General features: G+C 41.5%; 1 protein-coding gene across 3 annotated transcripts in view; it reads right to left on the bottom strand.

Annotated features, from left to right (window-relative positions):
• The window catches only part of esamb (endothelial cell adhesion molecule b), a 94246-nt gene that overhangs the window by 17238 nt on the left and 49574 nt on the right, over window positions 1-27434 (bottom strand). The window contains exons 1-3 of one of the 3 annotated variants that reach the window (XM_055880196.1): window positions 10344-10804; window positions 3569-3714; window positions 41-242 (exon numbers count right to left, since the gene is read on the bottom strand). In XM_055880196.1, the coding sequence (XP_055736171.1) occupies window positions 41-242; window positions 3569-3714; window positions 10344-10389 (394 nt within the window). In that variant the 5' untranslated portion in view covers window positions 10390-10804. Of the gene's footprint in view, window positions 1-40; window positions 243-2165; window positions 2279-3568; window positions 3715-10343; window positions 10805-27434 lie in introns of those variants that run through there. The other 2 variants (XM_055880197.1, XM_055880194.1) reach the window with 2 other exon arrangements.

The following is a 27434-nucleotide window of genomic DNA, read 5'->3' as shown; positions in this document are numbered from 1 at the left end:
TGGAAAGTGCCAGAATCTAGGCGTCCGGTCCGGTTGGTACCTTTGACATTAAGGCGCATTTCTCCAGAGAGACCGGCGGCTCCAGGGATGATGACATTGCAGAGGTATCGTCCTGAGTCTGACTCCTGGGTGTTGTTGATGTAGATGGAGAGATTGGCCGAGGGCATGGACAGGCTGAACCCAACACGCTTCCTGAACTCAGGACTACCTATCCCTGGCTCACCATTACTGTAGGAGATGACCTGCACAGACAGACAGACATGGGAAATAGTTTACAATAGGGAACACAATGGTAGATCGTGTTCCCTATTGCAATTCAGGAACCAAATGTACTGTCAGCAATTATTTTACACGAATGAGTACTCCATTCCATAGAAGCCTTCTAGTAGCGCCAGCATATTGTATCTAAACCCTACATATTGTTAGCCTTTTTCGAGCCAGCATTTGTGTTGCTTGTCGAGGAGAGAGACTAGCATTTTTGCAACACGAGAGAGTTTGTTGTCATGAAAACCAATGCAAGTAACTACAGAAATACTGGTTCTCTAGATATAAAATACTGATATTGAGCTGAAATACGATCTTCGGTGTCATCTATAGACAGTCTACACAGCCACACAGATTAACCTTATAACAGAAATCAACGTCCTTCATGAAGATAATCCTGATATGTATGTGCAGATGGTGGAGTTCGAATTTTTAGACTGATTTTCTGTTAGAGATAAGCTCACAGGCCATGGCCAGTGAAACTACTGAGATTATCACTGAAGAAACACACACACACACACACACACACACACACACACACACACACACACACACACACACACACACACACACACACACACACACACACACACACACACACACACACACACACACACACACACACACACACACACACACGTTTTCTAAACATACAGGACATACATGCAACACAGCCACATTGTTAGTGCCATATTGTTACCACATATTCTGTCTGTATCTATAAAAGTAAAGAGCCATCAGGCTTGATGTTGAGAATAATCCTAATATAGTCTCACACAACTACATGTGTAGGCCGTCATTGAAAACAATAGTTTGTTCTTAACTGACTTGCCTACTTAAATAATGGTTACATTTTTTATTTATAAATAAGCTATATAAATAAGCTAAACTCTAAAAGGTGGAGGTAAACTAACCTCATCCCCAGGCTCAAATTTCTGGCACATAGAGCCTGGTAACACTGTGCCACAAAGTGGGACTTGAAAGAGGTGTGGTTATTTAAATTGAGGTGGGAGTGGGAGCGAGCCTGCTACAGCAGTGATCTATCACCACTGGCCATGTTATCTTTGGGAAGACCAATTGATTCTGAGTTTGGGCATATGAAAGTTTATATGCGAAAACTATTTCTAAGATGCGTATTTTCAGATTTTCCAATTTCTAAGATGCGTACGCACTTTGAATTCCCCAATGTAGGGGGAAGGTTCTAAGGGTTATGCTAGATTGGGATGCACTGAGGTGCTGTGAAACCAGACGGCTCGACAGAGAGAGCCGGCTGGTGGACGAGATTAGAGGCAAACCAACCAACTTTGAACTATTAATCTTCTTTATCATATCTTTTTTTCATTTTGTGTGAAAACTCAATAAATATTTAAGCACAAAAAAAGATCTGACAGCTTTCAACTATGTAGTCTCCAATCAGTGCATTGTTCCATGTTGAGCTGTTCAGCTTTATATATTCTAGTGTGTGAAGAAGCTCCTTTTGTTGTCTGTAATGTGTATAAAAAAAGTTGCTCTATGTAAATACAGTACCTGTAGAAAGTCTACACCCCTTAAGCTTTTTTACATTTTGTTGTCTTAAAATTAAATCTAAAGAGATTAAATTAATTTTTTTCTACAGATCTACACAACCTACTGCACATTTACATGATAGAAAGTTATAGAACATTTTCCAAATTAAGAAAATGTTCTATAACTGCAATATCATAATTGAATAAGTTTCCACCCCACTAAGTTCATACTTTGTGGAAGCATCTTTGGCAGCCATTACATTTGTAAATCATTTTAATTAAGATTTTACCAACTTTGCACAAATCTTAGGGCAACATATATCCATCATTTTTTTCAAAATTGCTCAGGCTCATTAAATTTGGTTGGAGATCATTGATAGACAGCGATATTCAAACCTTTTTAAGCTGATTTAAGTCAGGACTGAGACTAGACCACCCAGGAACACTCAACATCTCTTGGAAAGCCATTCTGGTGTGTCTTTGGTATAAAAATGTGTGTCGTTGTCTCACTGAAAAACAGAACAGAATGGATGATTTGGAGTGGATTTTTGAACACAGATTTCTTTCTTTTCACTTTGTCATACAGGCCAGTAATATGGAGGGAATGCAATGTTGTTGATCCCTTTGTATTTTCAAGTAAAGTGGTGGTAGCACCCTGTTATGAGTATGCTTGTCACCAGCAGGGACTGGGGAGTTTTGTTAGGATCAAAAGAAATATGAAAGGAGCAAAGCCCAGGTAAAAAGTTAAAAAGTCTAGGTCCAGGTAAAAAGTCTTCTGAAGACCCTTGGATAGGTTTATTTTTCTGCGGCACAATTCAATTAATGTTTTTTCAAAAGACACACCAGAATGGCTTTCCAGGAGGTGTTGACTGTTCCTGAGTCTCAGTCCTGACTTTTATCTGCTTTAAAAAAAAATCCGACACAAGGCTTACATATCGCTGTCTATCAATGATCCCCAACTAAATGTACTGAGCCTGAGTAATTTTGACAAAAACAATGGATATATGTTGCCCTAAGAGTGCAAAGCTGGTAGAATCTTAATGAAAATGATTCACAGCTCTAATGGCTGCCAAAGGTGCTTCCACCAAGTTTTAATTCAGGGGGTGGAGACTTATCCAATTATGATATACATCAAAATGTTTAAAAAAAAGTTAAAGGGGGTGTAGACTTTCTATAGGCACTGTACTGTACATGCTATTAAGATTAAGATTATTTTATTGGTCAATTGTACAGAAGATCCAACCGAAAATTCACTTTCACTTTTAACCCAACCCCACCAAAAGACACACATATAGGTATTGGAGAGGTGCAGGAGGTTGCCACACAGGGCACCTGTTGTTGTAGGGGGTTAAATGCCTTGCTCAATAGCAGGGAATGGCATCCAGCTCACATCGACAGATTTTTCCAGTCGAACGTGGGATTCGAACTGGCAACCCTCTCTAACCGCTAGGCTACCTGCCGCATGGCTGAACAGCTAAAATGCCTGGCCAGATCTGGGATTACAAGAATGGAATTGGATTACTGAGAATGGGAGGTTGGTCCGGTACTTCAGAGAATAAACTAAAACTGACTGACACCTGAGCAGAACCGCTCCCAGCCCTGAAATAATCAACCAGCTTCATCAACAGTTCATAAACAGTTTCTTCAACACTAGTCTGTTCTTTCAGACCACACACCAACAAATCACCAACGAGAGGGACATAACACCTCAGGGAAAAGTTCATCAGAAAAGATCCAGCAACAGTGGTTTCTGTGGAAACCATGCATGATGTCTGAGGAAGAGGAGATCCCTTACATACCTGCTTGGAGTCGTTGGCCATGAAGTTCCAGATGACGCTGTTCCTGCCAATATCAGATGTGGGGCTGTACCAGGCCTGTAGGACTACCATCTGACCCTTCACCACCTCTATCTCTCTCCTGGGCATCTCCACCCGCTGGGAGTTACCTTGACACAGCAAACACACAGACACAGTCACTAAAACTCACCTGAAACAGCATCAACACACAGCTGGTTCCAATACACTCCCTACCCCTAATCCTTTAGTGTTGGTATATTTGAAGGATAGGTATAAGTAGGGCTGTTGCAGTGACCGTATTACCGCCACACCGCCGGTCACGAGTCATGGCAATTAGGCTTCTCCAAGCTCTGATGCTGCTGATTAGTAGCCTACCAAACTTGCTAACTGCCTGGTACACAGCACTCATTTGTCCCTCTAATCACTCTGACATCAATGCAAATGTAATCAAAAATCTAATCAAACACTTCATAAGAGCCCATGAAAACATGTTGTGCAACATTTCAATAGGCTATGCAATTGCTTGAGTGATGGCCTCTACTAAAAAGAGGAGGATCCCATCAGCTTTCTATAGGCTAAGCCTACTATATTTATTACTCACCTTTCCTAATATTAAGCACATTGCTAATCTTTACAACAGGAGTATAGCCTTCCTGGCTGGCATGAAAATTAACCACGGATAAGCATCCTCTATTCGCTATTTAAGTGCATAGATGCATTTGAAGATATGTATTTTTACCCTCTGCTCCTGTTTTCAATACAGGTGCATGATAAAGGTCCATTATAAATCAAAACAAATTTCACACATACAGTGCATTCGAAAAGTATTCAGACCGCTTGACTTTTTCCACATTTTGTTAAATTACAGCCTTATTCTACAATGGATTAAATTACATCAATCTACACACAATACCCCATAATGACAAAGCGAAAACAGGTTTTTAAAAATGTTTGCAAATGTGTATATATATATACAGTGGGGAGAACAAGTATTTGATACAACCGTCTCTCACAGTTGAAGTGTACCTATGATAAAACATTACAGACCTCTACATGCTTTGTAAGTAGGAAAACCTGCAAAATCTGCAGTGTATCAAATACTTTTTCTCACTACTGTATATATACATAAGTATTCAGACCCTTTGCTATGAGACTCGAAATTGAGCTCCTGTTTCCATTGATCATCCTTGAGATGTTTCTGTAACTTGATTGGAGTCCACCTGTGGTAAATTCAATTGATTGGACATGATTTGGAAAAGCGCACAGCTGTCTATATAAGGTCTCACAGTTGACAATGCATGTCAGAGCAAAAACCAAGCCACGAGGTCGAAGGAATTGTCCGTAGAGCTCCGAGACAGGAGTGTGTCAAGGCACAGATCTGGGGAAGGGTACCAAAAAATGTTGGCAGCCTTAAATCAACACAGTGGCCTCCATCATTCTTAAATGGAAGAAGTTTGGAACCACCAATACTCTTCCTAGAGCTGGCCTCCTGGACAAACTGAGCAATCAAGGGAGAAGGGCCTTGGTCAGGGAGGTGACCAAGAACCTGATGTTCACTCTGACAGAGCTCCAGAGTTCCTCTGTGGAGATAGGATAACCTTCCAGGAGGACAACCATCTCGCAGCAGTCCACCTATCAGGCTTTTATGGCAGAATGGCCAGACGGAAGCCACTCCTCAGAAAAAGGCACATGACAGCCCACTTGGAATTTGCCAAAAGGCACCTAAAGACTCTCAGACCATGAGAAACATGATTCTCTGGTCTGATGAAACCAAGATTTAACTCTTTGGCCTGAATGCCAAGCATCACGTCGAGAGGAAATCTAGCACCATCGGGTGAAGCATGGTGGTGGCAGCGTCATAATATGGGGATGTTTTTCAGCGGCAGGGACTGGGAGACTTGTCAGGATCGAAGGAAAGATGAACGGAACAAAATACAGAGAGATTCTTGATGAAAACTTGCCCCAGAGGACAACGACCCTAAGCTCACAGCCAAGACAACACAGGAGTGGCTTCGGGATAAATCTCTGAATGTCCTTGAGTGGCCCTGCCAGAGCCCAGACTTGATCCTGATCTAACATCTCTGGAGAGACCTGAAAATAGCTGTACAGCAACGTTCCCCATCCAACTTGACAGAGCTTGAGAGAATGGGAGAAACACCCCAAATACAGGTGTGCTAAGCTTGTAGTGTCATACCCAAGAAGACCCAAGGCTGTAATCGCTGCAAAAGGTGCTTCAACAAAGGACTGAGTAAAGTGTCTAAATTCTTATGTACAGTTAAAGTCGGAAGTTTACATACACCTTAGCTATATACAATTAAACTCAGTTTTTCACAATACCTGACATTTAATCTGAGTAAAAAGTTTCTGTCTTAGGTCAGTTAAGATCACCACTTTATTTTAAGAATGTGAAATTTCAGAATAATAGTAGAGAGAATGATTTATTTCAGCTTCCCAGTGGGTCAGAAGTTTACATACACTCAATTAGAATTTGGTAGCATTGCCTTTCAATTGTTTAACTTGGGTCAAACATTTGGGTAACCTTCCACAAGCTTCCCACAATAAGTTGGGTGAATTGTGTCCAATTCCTCCTGACAGAGCTGGTGTAACTGAGTCAGGTTTGTAGGCCTCCTTGCTGGCACACACTTTTTCAGTTCTGCCCACAAATCTTCTATAGGGTTGAGGTCAGGGCTTTGTGATGGCCACTCCAATACCTCGATTTTGTTGTCCTTAAGCCATTTTCCCACAACTTTTGAAGTATGCTTGGGGTCATTGTCCATTTGGAAGACCCATTTGCAACCAAGATTTAACTTCCTGACTGATGTCTTGAGATGTTGCTTCAATATATCCACATCATTTTCCTCATGATGCCATCTATTTTGTGATGTGTACCAGTCCCTCCTGCAGCAAAGCACCCCCACAACATGATGCTGCCACCCCCGTGCTTCACGGTTGGGATGGTGTTTTTCGGCTTGCAAGCCTCCCCCTTTTTCCTCCAAACATAATGATGGTCATTGTGGCCAAACAGTTCTATTCTTGTTTCATCAGATCAGAGGACATTTCTCCAAAAAGTACAATCTTTGTCCCTATGTGCAGTTGCAAACCGTAGTCTGGCTTTTTTATGGCGGTTCTGGAGCAGTGGCTTCTTCCTTGCTGAGCGGCCTTTCAGGTTATGTCGATATAGGACTCGTTTTACTGTGGATATAGATACTTTTGTACCTGTTTCCTCCAGCATCTTCACAAGGTCCTTTGCTGTTGTTCTTGGATTGATTTGCACTTTTCGCACCAAAGTACATTCATCTCTAGGAGACAGAACGCATCTCCTTCCTCAGCGGTATGACGGCTGCATGGTCCCATGGTGTTTATACTTGCATACTATTGTTTGTACAGATGAACGTGGTATCTTCAGGCGTTTGGAAATTCCTCCCAAGGATGAACCTGACTTGTGGTGATCTAAAAAAAAATATTCTGAGGTCTTGGCTGATTTCTTTTGATTTTTCTATGATGTCCTATGATGTATTTCAAGATAGGCCTTGAAATACATCCACAAGTACACCTCCAACTGACTCAAATTATGTCAATTAGCCTATCAGACTTCTAAAGCCATGACATCATTTTCTGAAATTTTCTAAGCTGTTTAAACAAAGGCACAGTCAACTTACTGTATGTAAACTTCTGACCCAATGGAATTGTGATACAGTGAATTATAAGTGAAATAATCTGTCTGCAAACAATTGTTGGAAAAATTACTTGTGTCATGCACAAAGTAGATGTCCTAACTGACTTGCCAAAACTATAGTTTGTTATTAACAATACATTTGTGGAGTGGTTGAAAAACAAGTTTTAATGACTCCAACCTAAGTGTATGTAAACTTCCGATTTCAACTGTAAATGTGTTATTTCAGGGGGGTTTTCTAATAAATTTGCCAACATTTCTAAAAACCTGTTTTTGGTTTGTCATTATGGGAATTTGTGTGTAGATTGATGAGGGCAAAAAAAACTATTTAATTCATTTTAGAATAACTCTGTAACGTAACAAAATGTGAAAGAAGTCAAGGGGTCTGATGGGTGACAATACTAGCCTATCACTTGTTAATTATATATTATCACTTGTGAATGATGCCTAGCATCAGAACAATGCCTATTTTTGCGACTTTTCAAATCATATTTGCACACCTCATGTAGCCTAGCCTATAGGCCTATATGTTTCCATAAGGTTTGTATCACAACTAAAGTGGCCAAATAACTTCTTAAAATAAAGCACATAAATCCGCTATACAAGGGGTGTAGTGCCTAACTTGCATACATTTTCCTATTTTGTTGTCTTACAACCTGGAATTAAAATGTTTTTTTTGGGGGTTAGTATAATTTGATTTACACAACATGCCTACCACTTTGAAGATGCTAAATATTTTTTATTGTGAAACAAACAAGAAATGAGACAAAAAACATTAACATTGAGCGTGAGTAACTATTCCCCCCCCGGTCAATACTTTGTAGAGCCACCTTTTGCAGCAATTACGGTTGCAAGTCACTTGGGGTATGTCTCTATAAGCTTGGCACATCTAGCCACTGGGATTTTTGCCCATTCTTCAAGGCAAAACTTATCCAGCTCCTTGAAGTTGGATGGGTTCCACTGGTGTATTGCAATCTTTATGTCATACCACACATTCTCAATTTGATTCAGGTCTGGGCTTTGACTAGGCCATTCCAATACATTTAAAATGTTTCCCCTTAAACCACTCGAGTGTTGCTTTAGCAGTATACTTAGGGTCATTGTCCTGCTGGAAGGTGATCCTCAGTCCCAATCTCAAATCTCTGGAAGACTGAAACAGGTTTCCCTCAAGGATTTCCCTGTATTTAGCGCCATCCATCATTCCTTCAATTCTGACCAGTTTCCCAGTCCCTGCTGATGAAAAACATCCCCACAGCATGATGCTGCCACCACCATGCTTCACAGTGGGGATGGTGTTCTCGGGGTGATGAGAGGTGTTGAGTTTGTGCCAGGCATAGAGTTTTCCTTGATGGCCAAAAAGCTCAATTTTAGTCTCATCTGAACAGAGTACCTTCTTCCATATGTTTTGGAAGTCTCCCACATGCCTTTTGGCGAACAAGCAATGGCTTTTTTCTGGCCACTCTTCCGTACAGCACAGCTCTGTGGAGTGTATGGCTTAAAGTGGTCCTATGGACAAATACTCCAATCTCTGCTGAGAAGTTTCAGCTCCTTCAGGGTTATCTTTGGTCTCTTTGTTGCCTCTGATTAATGCCCTCCTTGCCTGGTCCGTGAGTTTTGGTGGGCGGCCCTCTCTTGGCAGGTTTGTTGTGGTGCCATATTCTTTCCATTTTTTAATAATGGATTTAATGGTGGGATGTCTCTGTGGGATGTTCAAAGTTTCTGATATTTGTTTATAACCCAAACCTGATCTGTACTTCTCCACAACTTTGTCCCTGACCTCTTTGGGGAACTCCTTGGTCTTCGTGGTGCCGCTTGCTTGGTGGTGCCCCTTGCTTAGTGGTGTTGCGCACTCTGGGGCCTTTCAGAACCGGTGTATATATACTGAGATCACGTGACACTTAAATAAAGTCCACCTGTGTGCAATCTAACTAATTATGTGACTTCTGAAGGTAATTGGTTACACCAGATCTTATTTAGGGGCTTCATAGCAAAGGGGGTGAATACATATTCACCCACCACTTTTCAGTTTTTTTGATTTTTTTTTTTTTTCTTCATTTCACTTCACCAATTTGGACTATTTTGTGTATGTCCATTACATGATTTCCAAATAAAAATACATTTAAATTACAGGTTGTAATGCAACAAAATAGGAAAAACATCAAGGGGGTGAATAGTTTTGCAAGGCAGTGTCAATTGAAGGGGAAGACGGAGCACATTAAATATTTAAAAAATAAGATCAAAAGCAGAATAATTACAGTGCCTTGATTAATAGTGGATAAAAATCTGTCATCCCCCACAGCTGTTTAAGAGGGCTTTTACGTAATCTGGGCAACATTCAGTTGGACTCGGGTCCACAGAGGTTCTGACAGAACAAAATGGAGGTCACAGATCTTACAAATCAATAATTTACCCACATTTGGGATGTTGTACTATGTTACCAAAGTTCTGTTTGTTCCTATGTGTAGTCAGACAACCCTGAATTGTTTGCTGTAAACTTGAACTGTAACATAGTTATATTGATGATATAGCCTACAGTACCTCAATCAAAATGACACTTTTTAGAAAAAATTTAAATAAATACATTCATAAGCTTACCTCAATCAAAAAATACATAAGATAGTCAAACATTTGAGTTGATTGAAATTTCTAAAGAGACATACGCTAATGTCAAGCATTAGAAATGATTGGAATATCTGGATATGCATAAAATAATCTCAAGCATTTAGTTGATTGAACTGTTGGAGAACTGCTCACTAGATCACATTTAACGACCAGCCCATATCTCCTACTAGCAAATATCAAGACTATATGCCAATAAATAACTCACAACTACACTCAGGATAATCATAAAGACATAAGGCAGAGCAATAAAACCTCAAGTATCATCCAGCAGCCTACAACCAAAGCATTCAAAAGAGGTAGAGGAAGAGCAGATGATAAAATAAAAGTGGAGAGGAGAAGTAGAGGAGCATGGCGAGTTGGAAGGAGAAAGATTGGATGATGAGAATTGAATGAATGGAATGAGAGTGAAATTAGAGAGATAAGAGAAGGAGAAAAAGAGGAGTTAGATTGAACTAGACTATGGTGGTGGGCAGGCTCACTCACAGGGTGCTGGCCAGTCCCCTGAGACGGTCAGCTGAAGATGGATCATCTGATCCGAGCAATCTGAGTCCTCCCGATCTGCCAGCTTGGAGCTAGGTTCCACACACACACAGAATAACCCCCTCCACACACAGACAGACAACCCCCTCAGCGTGACGTGATGAGGGTCTCAAATCCCTAGTCCACAAAAACAATAACACTATAAGAGGAGGGTCTTAACCCCCAGTCCCCATAAACGCAAAAACACACGTTCAGCAAGAGGGACAAGTCCGCACACACACGTACATCTAGCTAGGCTAGGGGCTGCTCAACAGCTGCAGTGTGACTGCACCCCGGTTACTTTCTTTCTGGAATTAAAGTGAATTCAGCTGGGCAAGTTAGAGAGAGAGCGAGAGAGTGACAGAGAGAGAGAGAGAGAGAGCAAGAGCAAGAGCAATAGAGAGGGAGGGGGAGAGAGAGAGAGAGCGCAACTGGGCATCAGTCTGACGTAAGTGCTGGCATCTTCTTCTGGGCTTATAGTTGCAGTGACTTATTTCCCCTGGTATCATGTGACCAAAATTGCTATGGTGGCCCTTGTTTAATTTATGCCGTGAAGCACCTATTGACTAATCCCTAAACAATCCCTGGCTCAATAATTCAAACCTGACTCTGACTCTTGCTTCACCTGACCCAAGTTCAACAGCTCAGCTGGACACAGAGATGAGGTAGGCTAACACATGGTCACTTTGGTCACTTTGACAACTTGAACTTACAAGTTTATTAGAGACTGTTGTTCCACAGAAATTCCCAAGGCAAATGAGAACCAATGCGCCAATGGAGAATGCCAACGTCCACTCTTACGCCAATGAAAGTCCCAACTTGCCAAAACAGTCATCGAAGCTGATGCTGTCAGACTGACTGAAGTAAGTGGATGACCCATGAGTTTAATAGCATCATCATTGTATCAGCCATTGTGTTATTCCACAAAATAATAGACCCTGGATTGTTTTTTCTGATTTGGCTTGACTCTTAACCTGTTAGGGATAAAAACAAATATTTCTGCTTGAGATGGGGGCATTATCTTTACTGAGAAATGATGAGTGTGTTCTAAAAGAACAGTGCTACACTCTTAGATAAAAAGGTACAATCTAGAACCTAAAAGGGTTCTTCGCCTGTCCCAATACACTCTAAGGGTTCAACAAGGGTTCTTCTAAGATCCTCAAAGTTCTTTGCCACTGAAAAATGCATCCAAAAGGTACTTCCAAGAACCCCATAGGAGGTGGGGTTCATCGAGGAACCTCCTTAGGTTCCCGCTAGAAACCCTAAGAACTACCTGCCCACCTGAAAAATTGGGATTTGAATTTGAGAAAACAGCAGGTGCAGGCACTTAACTGAACATTTTTAAGATCTCCTCAATTTAAGGTAAGGTTTCTCCCTTGTATATTTCTGCTTTTTGTGACTCCTCTCTTTGGCTGGAAAAAAGGCTGTGTTTTTCTGTGACTAGTTGCTGACCTAACATAATCGTTTGGTCTGCTTTCGTCGTAAAGCCTTTTTGAAATCGGACACTGTGGTGGGATTAACTACAAGTTTATCTTTAAAATGGTGTAAAATACTTGTATGTTTGAGGAATTTTAATTATGAGATTTCTGTTGTTTGAATTTGGCGCCCTGCACTTCCACTGGCTGTTGTCATATCGATCCCGTTAGCGGGATTTCAGCCGTAAGAAGTTTTTAAAACCTAATATTTTTCAACTTTTCCTCTAGTATTTTACTGGGTGACTTTCACTTTTTTTCATTTTCTTTTAAGGTTTCTTTACTTTTACTCAAGTATGAAAATTGGGTACTTTTCCACCACTGAGAGAAACCATTAATAAAAATGTGATGATAGCCTACATGTGATCTGCATAACATTATGCGACAAACCAATACCAAATGTACATACTTTTGTGCGCCTCCTCCTCATTAGTATACCTGCAGAAATAAGTGGGAAGTTCAGTCATCTGCACCCAATGCAGCTATAGCCGTCAACATATTCTTACCACTTTGTTGATTGACATCCGTTGAATTATGTCCATTTTCTGTTTTAGAAAGAATATTAAAAGGGAGGAAGTGCCAAACAACACAGCCATTTGCACAAATATGAAAGATAGAGGGTATCATCATAAAACAATATCAATTTAGATCATACAGATAAAATTAATCACTAACCTTTGATGATCTTCATCAGATGACACTCATAGGACTTCATGTTACACAATACATGTATGATTTGTTCGATAAAGTTCATATTTATATCCAAAAATCTCAGTTTACATTGGCACCTTATGGTCAGTAATGTTTTGCTTCCAAAACATCCGGTGATTTTGCAGAGAGCCACATCAATTTACAGAATTACTCATCATAAATGTTGATGAAAATACAAGTGTTATACATGGAATTATAGATCCACTTCTCCTTAATGCAACCGCTGTGTCAGATTTTAAAAAAACTTTACGGAAAAAGCACACCATGCAATAATCTGAGTACGGCGCTCAGACACAAAAACAAGCCATTCAGGTAACTGCCATGTTGTGGAGTCAACAGAAGTCAGAAATAGCATTATAAATATTCACTTACCTTTGATGATCTTCATCAAAATGCACTCCCAGGAGTCCCAGTTCCACAATAAATGTTTTTTTTGCTCGATAAAGTCCATCATTTATGTCCAAATGCCTCCTTTCTGTTCGCGCGTTTAGGTCACAAATCCAAACTCGGGAGGCGCGAGCACTAGGTCCAGACAAAAAGTCAAAAAGTTCCGTTACAGTTCGTAGAAACATGTCAAACGATGTATAGAATCAATCTTTAGGATGTTTTTAACATAAATCTTCAATAATGTTTGAACCGGAGAATTCCTTTGTCTTTAGAAATGAGAAGGAACGCAGCTAGCTCTCACGGCGCACGCATAATTTAGCTCACGGCACTGTTTCAACCAGACCTCTGGTTGAAACAGCTCTCATTCTCTCCCCCTTCACAGTAGAAGCCTGAAACAAGGTTCTAAAGACTGTTGACATCTAGTGGAAGCCTTAGGAAGTGCAATTGGACCAAATTTACACTGTATCTTGGATTTCTTCTCAGGTTTTTGCCTACAATATGAGTTCTGTTATACTCACAGACATCATTCAAACAGGTTTAGAAACTTCAGAGTGTTTTCTATCCAAATCTACTAATAATATGCATATCTTAGCTTCTGGGCCTGAGTAGCAGGCAGTTTACTCTGGGCACCTTATTCATCCAAGCTACTCAATACTGCCCCCCAGCCATAAGAAGTTAAAATGTACTTAAGTATCAAAAGTAAAAGTATAAATAATTTCACATTCCTTATATTAAGCAAACCAGACAACATGATTTTCTAGTTTAATTTTTTTTATTTACGGATACCCAGGGGCACAGTTCAACACTCTGTGTTGAATAATTTACAAACAAAGCATTTGTGTTCAGTGAGTCTGCCAGATCAGAGGCAGTAGGGATGAACAGCGATGCGCTCTTGATAAATGCGTGAATTAGACAATTTTCCTGTCCTGCTAAGCATTCAAAATGTAACTTTTGGGTGTCAGGGAAAATGTAAGGAGTAAAAAGTTAATTATTTTCTTTAGGAATGTAGTGGAGTGAAAAAGGAAACCGCACACTGCTTTTGATAGTATCACTGACCTGCAAAAAGTTTGCTCAGATGTGCGAGTGGCTTTGGAATTTATAATATAGCGGAGTAAAAGTAAAAGTGTCAAAAATATTAATAGGAAAGTACAGATACCTCATAAAACGACTTAAGTAGTATTTTTACTTAAGTACTTTATACCATTGGTTTCTCTAAAACTTTATAGGACATCTTCCTCCTCCCTGACCTCTTCAATGAAGACCCAGAGGTCTCTACATTATGGACAAGGTATGTGTATGAAAACGGTTTCATTCACATTTACCACAAAAACCATGGTATGAATACTGTCGTGTGCACATTTTGTTAATCATCTGTATAATTATTATTTTTGTATTCATAGAATTCACCCTCCCTACATGGCTGATTAATATAACTGGAAACCTGTTCGATCACCATGCACTACAAAATCCTTCTGGCTATGGATACGAAGGATATCAACACATTAACACGCCAGAAAATATACCGATTGAACTTGGCGCTCTGCTGGGAGTTTACCTCATATTTAGATCTTTGACTTCTGCTTTGCCACTAAAATCATAAAACACTGACAACTAAAATATACTGTTTATGTTATGCTGATTAATAATGGGGGGGTAAAAAAATGAAACCAAAAAGGTTATTCGAGCAACCATTAAAGGGGGTTTCTTTGAAGAATTTAGAGGTTCCCCCACAGTTTTAATTTGAAGAACCCCTAAAAGATCTTGCAGGAATCCTTTCTTTTTAGAGTGTAGGAGAACCATTTTTGGTTCCAGGTAGAACCCTTTTGCCATCTATGTAGAACCATTTTCACAGAGGACTCTACATGGAACCCTATGGGAAAATTGATGTAAAATGTGATTGGATTAGGACGGATTGCATCATTATGGAAAAATGTATTTAGAGTGATACTTTATGACCCTGAATTTTTATCATAGTCTGCATACCTATGGGAACAATTCTATACAACTATGTGCAGCTAAGTCTAAACCCTCCAGACATTTGGTGGATAATAATACAGTGTATCCTAATGCGAACGAGTATTGGACTGTGTTGTAGATTAGAATGATGAATGGGAATGGTTATTTTAAATGATACACTACGCCTTAATGCAGGATAATGGTCTTTATTCCTGTGACTATTCTTGCGCTTCTTCTTGGACTAGGTTTATCCCTGGAACTGTGTCATTCAATTGCTTATTAAATGAAGGAATATCTTCCCTAATCCCTAGCTCTGTCTCCACTCTCCATCTGGGTTGTGTTTTGCTGCAGAGAGATGAGACACACTGGAAGGTGTGGACATGGGTACCATCATGAATCTACATCCATCAACAGATAAACCCTTGAAAAGCTGCCACTGTAGAACACAATGTAGGCGGGGCATCACTCTCAACTGGCATGTTTAATAACTACAATGGTTTTATATTAAGGTATATTTTTTGTAAAGATGTTGTAAAGATGTGTCCTGCCTATGAAATAAAACTAGACTCATCTGTTCCCCCCAAAATGTATGTCAGACAGGCATTAGTATAGTGGGCCCTTTAATCATATTTATATATAAAAAAATAAAAATAAAAAAAAAGTTAAATGTAGAGTTCCAAAAACTGTGGAAAAAATATCTCAGCAAATACTGTCAGGATGGTCGAACTCAAACAAGAGACCGCTGAGAATATGTCTCAGTTACCATGAGCAGCCAAAAGGGGGCAGCAAATCTTTATAAGAATCACCAACTAAGCAACAGACTAGAATCACATGGATGTGGTGGAGTAATTTGATATCAATGGCCAATGTTTAGTAGCCTGGTAACTCATACTGAATTTAATTCCACTGCTCTATATATCGCTAGACTGCCATCAACAAAGTCCTTTCCTGCTGATGTCTAAGTGAGGAGCGTTGTACAAAACAAGTCATCAGCGATTGGATCGTCTCTAACCAATCAGAGTATCAAAGCCAATGACTACTTCCTAAACGCAGCTCTACCCACGTGTGTTCAGGCTCTGGCCCAACCCATCAGTTTCAGGGACCAATCAAAACGGTTTCAATGTGTTCGCATTCGAGGAGTCGCCGGGGAGGAGATCAAATCCAGACTCTTCGTGGAGGAGAAACGTTAGTGGGTGTGGCGTTTGCTCAGAGCGATGTGGATGGGTAGCCAGGCAAAATGTTTAGCGCCTCCATTTTTAGATGATCAATAATCCATAATAATCCATGATAGTAATTAAATTATATCCAAGCAAGTATGTTAAAAATATAGACTTAACTTCTGAAATCCACAATGAAAAACAACAAACCAATCTTCCCTACGTTTTGAACACCATCACTACAACATATATTTTTTTTAATTTATTTAACCTTTATTGAACTAGGCAAGTCAGTTAATAAGAAATTCTTATTTACAATGACGGCCTACCCCGGACGACGCTGGGCCAATTGTGCGCCGCCTTATGGGACTCCCAATCATGGCCGGATGTGATACAGCCTGGATGCTCCTTCAAAAATACAAATTGCCTGTAAAACAATCAAATGATTCCAGTATTTTGCTGAAACACACAACCATGCCCATCCTCCAGCCCTCAGGGCCGAAGATAAACCAACTGTCATTAAACAGAACCACTCTTATCTTTCACTATAATCTCTCTTTTCACCGTAGTCTTTATCTCCTGAGGGTCTTGTGTTCAAGTTACCCTCCTCCATCTCTCTGTCCTCTTCTGTGTTGACGGAGACTTCAAATTAACCACTAATCTGAAGATGCTGGTGAAAGTTGCAGCACCACGCTCAAGGAAGGGCTAAAGGTCTTTCACAGGAGAGAGGGAAAGATTCACAGGGGACTGACTAGGCAAGACTGACTGACAGCACAATGAGTGGCAAGGTGGCTACAGTATGGCCGATGTAACATTTCAGACTGAGTGGCATTGTTACGGATACAGGTATCCTGTGTGTGTATCCTGTGTGTATTTATTTTCTCTCCTTGTCCCCTCACAGGTGGCAATCATCATTCCCCAATCAGAAGACACACCTCCTCCTGTTTCCATTACCCTATCACAACCCCTTTCCCTTGGTTTAAAAACCCTGTCAGTTGTTCTCTTTGCAGCTCGATCTCTTGTGGTTTGCAACTACGTGTCACTTTGTCTGTTACCCTGCGAGTTTTGTTATGGTGTTTGACTGTTTGTTTGATGGTGGGAAAAGGGGGTACCAAGACAAGTCGCCCATGGGCATACACTACCCGTAGGAATACTTTGTCTAAGAAAACTAGTTAGAACTGGGTGGACCACCCACTGTATTTTTGGTTAGTTAGCTAGCTGTTGTTGAAGCAGATAGACTAGCTTGGGTGTTTTTGGATATTTGTTTATTTCCTTGGGTTCAGCTCAGCCCCTTTTCCTGCCCCCCTTTACCGTGTGTTTACCAAATAAACCATGAGTGTTTGACGGTAATTTAATTGTCTGGTTATTTCATTCTCACTTTTTCACTACTATAATTTGCATGAGTTATGTTATGGTCTCGTTACCATCCCCCCCTAGACTGCCAGGCCAAAGGGATTCATAGCAGGCATTCAATGATGGGGAAATGGGGCTTTATTACAAAACGTGTCCTGACAGTCCACAGGCCACAAAGCTAAACCTGTGTTTGGCTATGTAAAAAGAGGATTAAGGTAAAGTGAGAGCACAGGAGGTTGGTGACACCTTAATTGTGGAGGACAGGCTCATGGTAATGGCTGGAGCAGAATTAGTGGAATGGTATCAAATGATTCAAACACATGAGCTGTGTTAGAATAACCATATTAACATACTGTATTCTACATACTTAATGATTATATACACTACTACATACTACAGTATATACTTTTAGTATACTGTAAATGAACGGTATCATTTCTGTTGAGCGTACTAGCGCTTCGCCTGTCTACCGGATGTTGATGCAATACAACCTCTTGCTAGCTTGTTAGCATAAATGACTAGCTAGATATTTTATGATTTCGAGTGTGTTGGTAAATTTCGCTCTCATGGCGCACACTGGACGCTCTGACCGAGGAGTAGGGTTGATCCGAGTGTTCTGACCTCACAACGGTAGTCAAGCACCCAAGCTAACTGGCTGACATTGGCTAGCTACTTCCAGACACAAATGAGAACACCTTACTCTTACCATTTCACTCGCCCTAGCAGAGCTGGTTGGGCTGTTTTCATGTTATCCAGAGCGTTGGTGACTGTACTGTAACTGTGCTGCTGGCAACAACTTAATTAAGCTTTTTTTTGCTGACGTTTACTGACACCGGCCATATTCAACGGGTGGTGAGCGTTCGTAAATTCATAAGTTATTCTGCACTCTAGCACACTCAGACGAGAGTGCTCTGAAATCGGAGTAGATGGCCAGATGTATTAGTAGCCAACTAACATCATGTAACTAGCTAACATACCGGCGGTACATACTGCTGTAATGCCATGCAGTTTGTAAGGATAGCGTAGCTAACAAATTGTCATTGCTCAACATTTTCTTAAAAGTTGTCATAAGTTAAAGTAATTAAATTATATCCGCCCTTGTCGGACTTCGGCTGCATATTTTCTTCAAATCTGAAGATGTTGTAAAACCACGGCCATTTTCTGAAGAAAAGCATTATGGGCCCTAAAAGTACAGATAGTGTATACTTCGTATTTTGGAGAATTTAGTATGACATCCGGGAACTTTTGGTATACTAAATATATCCATACTATGACCAATAAGCATACTACATACTCAATTTACGTCACAAATAGTATGGCTAGTATGAGTATTTGAACACAGCCATGGTTTCCATGTTTGATGCCATTCCATTCGCTCCGTTCCAGCCATTATTATGAGCCGTTCACCCCTCAGCAGCCTCCACTGAGTGAGAGGTATATGTGGGGTGAGTTGGGTTCTGGATGGTGGGAGGCAGTTAGTGATGTAGGACAATGAGAGCCTTTGTGGAAGACTGTGTGCATTTACTGTACGTGTCTGACCCCGGGGCTTCAAACAGATGGTTCTTAAATAATAAATATTTGAAGGAGGCTCTTTTAAATTGGATTACATTAGCGTAATCTCTGCAGCTATTTTAAACCATTTTGAGTATGCTATCTCATCACAGGCGCTTTAATCCCTTTAAAGTTTTGATTGTGTTCAAATTGATTCTGCATGCACACATGGGCTCTCTCGCTCCCCCCCCCCTCGCTCTCCCTCCCGCTTTCCCTCCCGCCGGCTCTCCCGCCCGCTCTCCCTCTTTCTCTCAAATACCGCTAAATCACATTATTCATTTATCAATGGATAAACACCTTAAGGAAAAGCACTTCAGGGAGAAAAATATTTCACCAGCAAACCTGATTTTTAGATTCATGCCAGTGAGAGAAAATCAAAATTGTTCAGGTCCCTGTAAGGAGAGGTTGGATACAGGTAGGTTGTAGGAGAGGACTAAGTCATGGAATAAAGCATTACAGGGACGACCAGGGTTTTAGGGTCAGCCCTGAATCATTTGCCCTGCTGCGATAGTTTAAAATAAATGAAGTCAACTGAATGCGCCACCTAGTTCATGGTTAGTGGTCATGACAAATAGAGCAATGCAGATCTTCCATACACACACAATTATTCCCTGATATTTTCCTGAACTTGCTAATACTTTTCTGATGCATTTCATTCACATAGCATTGCATAGACTCCCATACAGCAAGACATATAAAGGTCTGAAAAACATAGAAAGAGACGCTATGAAACCACATTGGGCCACTATGTAGTGGGCAGAACCTTTTAAAACACTAAACAGGACTGAAAGAGGACCACTCCAAATCTCCTAACTGCCACAGTCTTTCTCCCTATATCAATATGTGCCAAACTTACTATTCCCCACACACAGAGATACAGGAAGATGGATTGGACTTGAATAATGCATTGTGGCTAATCCCAATAAGAGATGGAAATCACCGTGAAGGAAAGGAGCTTCCCCTTGATCACCGTGATGACCATTAGCTCATGACCGTTACATCAAATGATATTTGTCATATGTGCAGAATACAATCGATGTAGGTAGACCTTAAAGTGAAATGCTTACTTACAAGCCCTTAACTTGTTAAAGCATTGTTGGTTAAAAAAACAAGTGTTAAGTATAAAATTAAAAAAATAATTAAACAGCAGCAATAAAATAACAATAGCGAGGCTATATACAGGGGGTACCGGTACAGAGTCAATGTGCGGGGCGATTGAGGTAATATACAGTTGAAGTCGGAAGTTTATATATATTTTTTTACATACACCTTAGCTAAATACATTTAAACTCCATTTTTCACAATTCCTGCCATTTAATCCTAGTAAAAATTCCCTGTCTTTGGTCAGTTAGGATCCCCACTATATTTTAAGAATGTGAAATGTCAGAATATATTTATTTCAGCTTTTATTTCTTTCATCACATTCCCAGTGGGTTAGAAGTTTACATACACTCAATTAGTGTTTGGTAGCATTGTCTTTAAATTGTTTACCTTGGGTCAAATGTTTTGGGTAGCCGTCCACAAGCTTCCCACAATAAGTTGGATGAATTTTGGCCCATTCTTCCTGACAGAGCTGGTGTAACTGAGTCAGGTTTGTAGGCCTCCTTGCTGGCATACGCCTACTTCTATAGGATTGAGGTCAGGACTTTCTGATGGCCACTCCAATAACTTGACTTTGTTGTCCTTAAGACATTTTGCCTTTGGAAGTATGCTTGGGGTCATTGTCCATTTGCAACCAAGATTAACTTCCTGACTGATGTCTTGAGATGTTGCTTCAATATAGCCACAATTTTCCATCCTCATGAAGCCATCTATTTTGTGAAGTGCATCAGTCCCTCCTAAAGCAAAGCACCCCCACAACATGATGCTGCCAACCCCGTGCTTCACGGTTGGGATGGTGTTCTTCGGCTTGCAAGCCTCCCCCTTTTTCCTCCAAACATAACAATGGTCATTATGGCCAAACAGTTCACTTCTTGTTTCATCAGACCAGAGGACATTTCTCCAAAAAGTATGATCTTTGTCCCCATGTGCAGTTGCAAACCGTAGTCTGGCTTTTTTATGGCGGTTTTGGAGCAGTGGCTACTTCCTTGCTGAGCGGCAATTTCAGGTTATATCGATATAGGACTCGTTTTACTGTGGATATAGATACTTTTGTACCGGTTTCCTCCAGCATCTTCACAAGGTCCTTTGCTGTTGTTCTGGGACTGATTTGCACTTCGCACCAAATTACGTTCATCTCTAGGAGACAGAACGCGTCTCCTTCCTGAGCGGTATGACGGCTGCGTGGTCCCATGGTGTTTATATTTGCGTACTATTGTTTGTACAGATAAACGTGGTACCTTCAAGCGTTTGGAAATTTCTCCCAAGGATGAACCAGACTTGTGGAGGTCTACAATTGTTCTGAGGTCTTGGCTGATTTCTTTTGAGATTCCCATGATGTCATGCAAAGAGGCACTGAGTTTGAAGGTATTATACTATGGTGCCTTTTTGGAGGGTAACTTGTCTACTCTACAGGACTGAGGCTGTCCAACAGTCAAACCTCTGTTTGGGCCTCTGTAACCTTTGCACGATGCTGCTCCTGTTTACATAGTGCCTTGTCTTTTCATCTTTGTTTACATTAATATTTCTGCTTGGAAACAGACTGTCTGCATGCCTCTCTGTGTGTGCAGCTCTGAATGGACTGTCATACAGTCTTGGAAGCTTTGACATCTAACACAGAACATTAATCACACTCTACCAGCTGAGAAAGACCAAAGACAGAGGAAAGGGAGGCACACACATTCTGATCACAGAGGTGGAAAAGAATGGCTATGTTGAAGTTTTGATCAGTGTAGATTCCTCACCAGGGATATGAAGCGTTTATTTATACAGATACATTACAATACGGCAGCCATGCTCTGATAAGTGCTTAACGGCATTGTGACAATGACATTGAAGGCTGAGCTGAATAAATAATTATGTGCAATGGGAAAATGCATTGTGTGTATGCGTGGGGGTGGCCTAGCGGTTAGAGCGTTAAGCCAGCAAGCAAAAGGTTGAGAGTTCAAATCCACAAGGTGAAAGAAAATCTGTTGTTCTACCATTATGCAAGGCAGTTAACCCCCCACAACTCCCCGGGTGCCCAATGTGGCAGCCCCACGCACCTCTGTGATTCAATTGACAATAAAAATACATTCATTTTAATCCTTTAATGTATGTAAGCAAAAACATGTACAGCTGTTAAACACCATAGTTTGAAAGTCAAGACTACTAGTTTGATATGTGTGTGGACGGGAGGTGGGTTGTGTCACCCTCTTCATGTCAGTGGGCCTCATCAGGCCAGCTGTCCATAATTTAACAGCCCACAATGGTGGCAGGGCATGAAAGGAAAGCTATGGCCCTGGTCTTCACTGTTACACCACCAGAGCAGCAGGCAGCCCACCATCTTGGGCTCTGAAGGAGATATTTATAAGTCATTAATGTGTGTGGGGAGGATAACCTGGAGGGCACGGTGTGGCCCTTTAATCTCCATGATCTGTCATGTGTTTCCCTGTGAGAGGGCCGCAGTGCTGACTAGTGACAGGGAGAGTCAGTGCTGGCTGGGGGAGTCTGGAGAGTGGAGCATGGTACAGCTTAATGCAGGCCTGTAATTAAGAAGCTGTGTGATTTGATTTCAGATTTCCACTGAGCTCTTATCTGAGAGGAATTACAGGGCCCATCATGCAATACTCAAAATTATTTTTTTAACATGTCCTCACCTGGGACTTGAACTACAAACTCCTGGTTTACAGTACTCAAATGTTCCTGCTACGCCACCATGTCAGTATCAGTCAGTGATTTCACCTGTATTCCTACACCTTGCACTTCAAAGTAAATCCCTGTTAAAAGTACATTTAAGAAAACATATTTTATTCATCATAGTGATTAAAGAGTAACATTAAAACAGAACCCTAAAATAAGTAAATCAAGGTAATCTGACTTATCAATTATTTTATTTACTTACTTTAGCAATTGAAGGGCTTTTAGTAGTGTTGTCTAATGTTGGTGGGGCATATTAACCTGTTTTAATGATATTCCTGAATTACTATGGTAAATAAAATATTTTCTTGAGTGTACTTTTGACAGAGCTGAGAGTATTTACTTCAAAGTGCATCTACCCTATTGCTCACACCTATCAAGTTGTTTCAGATCCACACAAGTGCCTAGGGTAGAGGGTTTAGTGAGGGTTTAACTATACTGGCCCAATAACCACATGCCCTAGCGCAGGGCTGCCCAACCCTCTTCCTGGAGATTTACTGTCCTGTAGGTTTTCAGTCCAACCCTAAATTAGCGTATCTGATTCAGCTAGTTAAGGTCTTGTTGAGCAGCTAATTAGTAGAATCAAATCAAATTTTATTTGTCACATACACATGGTTAGCAGATGTTAATGCGAGTGTAGCGAAATGCTTGTGCTTCTAGTTCCGACAATGCAGTAATAACCAACAAGTAATCTAACCTAACAATTCCACAACTACTACCTTATACACACAAGTGTAAAGGGATAAAGAATATGTACATAAAGATATATGAATGAGTGATGGTACAGAACGGCATAGGCAAGATGCAGTAGATGGTATAGAGTACAGTATATACATATGAGATGAGTAATGTAGGGTATATAAACATAAAGTGGCATAGTTTAAAGTGGCTAGTGATACATGTATTACATAAAGATGGCAAGATGCAGTAGATGATATAGAGTACAGTATATACATATACATATGAGATGAGTAATGTAGGGTGTGTAAACATTATATTAAGTGGCATTGTTTAAAGTGGCTAGTGATACATTTTTACATAATTTCCATCAATTCCCATTATTAAAGTGGCTGGAGTTGAGTCAGTATGTTGGCAGCGGCCACTAAATGTTAGTGGTGGCTGTTTAACAGTCTGATGGCCTTGAGATAGAAGCTGTTTTTCAGTCTCTCGGTCCCTGCTTTGATGCACCTGTACTGACCTCGCCTTCTGGATGATAGCGGGGTGAACAGGCAGTGGCTCGGGTGGTTGTTGTCCTTGATGATCTTTATGGCCTTCCTGTGACATCAGGTGGTGTAGGTGTCCTGGAGGGCAGGTAGTTTGCCCCCAGTGATGCGTTGTGCAGACCTCACTACCCTCTGGAGAGCCTTACGGTTGTGGGCGGAGCAGTTGCCGTACCAGGCGATGATACAGCCCGACAGGATGCTCTCGATTGTGCATCTGTAGAAGTTTGTGAGTGCTTTTGGTGACAAGCCAAATTTCTTCAGCCTCCTGAGGTTGAAGAGGCGCTACTGCGCCTTCTTCACAACGCTGTCTGTGTGGGTGGACCAATTCAGTTTGTCCGTGATGTGTACACCGAGGAACTTAAAACTTTCCACCTTCTCCACTACTGTCCCGTCGATGTGGATAGGGGGGTGCTCCCTCTGCTGTTTCCTGACGTCCACAATCATCTCCTTAGTTTTGTTGACGTTGAGTGTGAGGATATTTTCCTGACACCACTCTCCGAGGACCCTCACCTCCTCCATGTAGGCCGTCTCGTCGTTGTTGGTAATCAAGCCTACCACTGTAGTGTCGTCCGCAAACTTGATGATTGAGTTGGAGGCGTGCATGCCCACGCAGTCGTGGGTGAACAGGGAGTACAGGAGAGGGCTCAGAATGCACCCTTGTGGGGCCCCAGTGTTGAGGATCAGCGGGGTGGAGATGTTGTTACCTACCCTCACCACCTGGGGGCGGCCCGTCAGGAAGTCCAGGACCCAGCACAGGGCGGGGTCGAGACCCAGGGTCTCGAGCTTGATGACAAGTTTGGAGGGTACTATGGTGTTAAATGCTGAGCTGTAGTCGATGAACAGCCTTCTCACATAGGTATTCCTCTTGTCCAGATGGGTTAGGGCAGTGTGCAGTGTGGTTGCGATTGCGTCGTCTGTGGACCTATTGGGTCGGTCAGCAAATTGGAGTGGGTCTAGGGTGTCAGGTAGGGTGGAGGTGATATGGTCCTTGACTAGTCTCTCGAAGCACTTCATGATGACGGAACTGAGTGCTACGGGGAGGTAGTCGTTTAGCTCAGTTACCTTAGCTTTCTTGGGAACAGGAACAGTGGTGGCCCTCTTGAAGCATGTGGGAACAGCAGACTGGGATAAGGATTGATTGAATATGTCCTTAAACACACCAGCCAGCTGGTCTGCGCATGCTCTGAGGACGCGGCTGGGAATGCCGTCTGAGCCTGCAGCCTTGCGAGGGTTAACACGTTTAAATGTTTTACTCACCTCGGCTGCAGTGAAGGAGAGCCCGCAGGTTTTGGTAGCGGGCCGTGTCAGTGGCACTGTATTGTCCTCAAAGCAAGCAAAAAAGTTATTTAGTCTGTCTGGGAGCAAGACATCCTGGTCTGCGACGGGGCTGGTTTTCTTTTTGTAATCCGTGATTGACTGTAGACTCTGCCACATACCTCTTGTGTCTGAGCTGTTGAATTGCGACTCTACTTTGTCTCTATACTGGCACTTAGCTTGTTTGATTGCCTTGCGGAGGGAATAGCTACACTGTTTGTATTCGGTCATGTTTCCGGTCACCTTGCCCTGGTTAAAAGCAGTGGTTCGCGCTTTCAGTTTCACGCGAATGCTGCCATCAGTCCACGGTTTCTGGTTTGGTAATGTTTTAATCGTTGCTGTGGGTACGACATCGTCAATGCACTTTCTAATGAACTCGCTCACCGAATCAGAGTATTCGTCAATGTTGTTGTTGGACGCAATGCGGAACAATGATCCAAGGTTTTACCAGCCCTGGTAGCACAATCGATATGCTGATAGAATTTAGGGAGTTTTGTTTTCAGATTAGCCTTGTTAAAATCCCCAGCTACGATGAATGCAGCCTCAGGGTGTGTGGTTTCCAGTTTACATAGAGTCAGATAAAGTTCGTTCAGGGCCATTGATGTGTCTGCTTGGGGGGGAATATATACGGCTGTGATTATAATCGAAGAGAATTCCCTTGGTAGATAATGCGGTCGACATTTGATTGTGAGGAATTCTAAATCAGGTGAACAGAATGACTTGAGTTCCTGTATGTTGTTATGATCACACCACGTCTCGTTAATCATAAGGCATACACTCCCGCCCCTCTTCTTACCAGAAAGATGTTTGTTTCTGTCGGCGCGATGCGTGAAGAAACCAGCTGGCTGCACCGACTCTGTTAGCGTCTCTCGAGTGAGCCATGTTTCCGTGAAGCAAAGAACGTTACAGTCTCTGATGTCTCTCTGGAATGTTACGCTTGCTCGGATTTCATCAACCTTGTTGTTAAGAGACTGGACATTGGCGAGTAGTATGCTAGGGAGTGGAGCGCGATGTGCCCGTCTCCGAAGCCTGACCAGAAGACCGCTTCGTTTGCCCCTTTTACGGCGTCGTTGTTTAGGGTCGCCGGCTGGGATCAGATCCATTGTACTGGGTGGAAGGCAAAACACAGGATCCGCTTCGGGAGAGTCATATTCCTGGTTGTAATGATGGTGAGTTGACGTTGCTCTTATATTCAGTAGTTCCTCCCGACTGTATGTAATGAAACCTAAGATTACCTGGGGTACCAATGTAAGAAATAACACATAAAAAACAAAATACTGCATAGTTTCCTAGGAACGCAAAGCGAGGCGGCCATCTCTGTCGGCGCCGGAATCGGGTGTGTTAAATTAGGGTTGGACTGAAAACCCACAGGACAGTAGATCTCCAGGAAGAGGGTTGGGCAGCCCTGCCCTAGCGCATGACTCTCCAACCGTGTTCCTGGAGATCTATCCTACTGTAGATTTTCACTCCAAACCCAGGTGTAACTAACCTGATTCAGTTTATTAACCAGCTAATTATTAGGAACAGGTGCGCTAGATTAGGGTTCGAGCCAAACACTACAGAACCATAGCTCTCCCGGAACAGTGTTGGAGAGCCCTGCCCTAGAGATATACCTTATTGGGAGAGTGGTTAGGGCATTTGCTGTTGGTGCAGATGGCCTGGGCTCAAGATCTGCTAGAGTAGTCACCCTAGTCATGTTCTTAGCAATATACAGAACCAGTCAAAAGTTTGGACACCTACTCATTCAAGGGTTTTTCTTTATTTTTACTATTCTCTACATTGTAGAATAATAGTGAATTATTATTTATTAACCTTCATATAGGCAAGTCAGTCAAGAACAAATTATAATTTACAAGACAAAACTATGAAGTAACACATATGGAATCATGTAGTAACCAAAAGTGTTAAACAAATACAAATATATTTAAAATGTGATTCCTCAAAGTAGCCAGCTTTGCACACTCTTGGCATTCTCTCAACCAGCTTCATGAGGTAGTCACCTGGAATGCATTTCAATTAACAGGTGTGCCTTGCTAAATGTTAATTTGTGGAATTTCTTTCCTTAATGCGTTCGAGCCAATCAGTTGTGTTGTGACAAGGTAGGGGTGTATACAGAAGATAGCCCTATTTGGTAAAAGACCAAGTCCATATTAT

The sequence above is a fragment of the Salvelinus fontinalis genome, chromosome 24 (assembly GCF_029448725.1).
Source record: "Salvelinus fontinalis isolate EN_2023a chromosome 24, ASM2944872v1, whole genome shotgun sequence".
Taxonomy (NCBI): domain Eukaryota; kingdom Metazoa; phylum Chordata; class Actinopteri; order Salmoniformes; family Salmonidae; genus Salvelinus; species Salvelinus fontinalis.
Note: the sequence above shows the minus strand (reverse complement) of the source record. Positions and strands in the feature narration are given on the sequence as shown.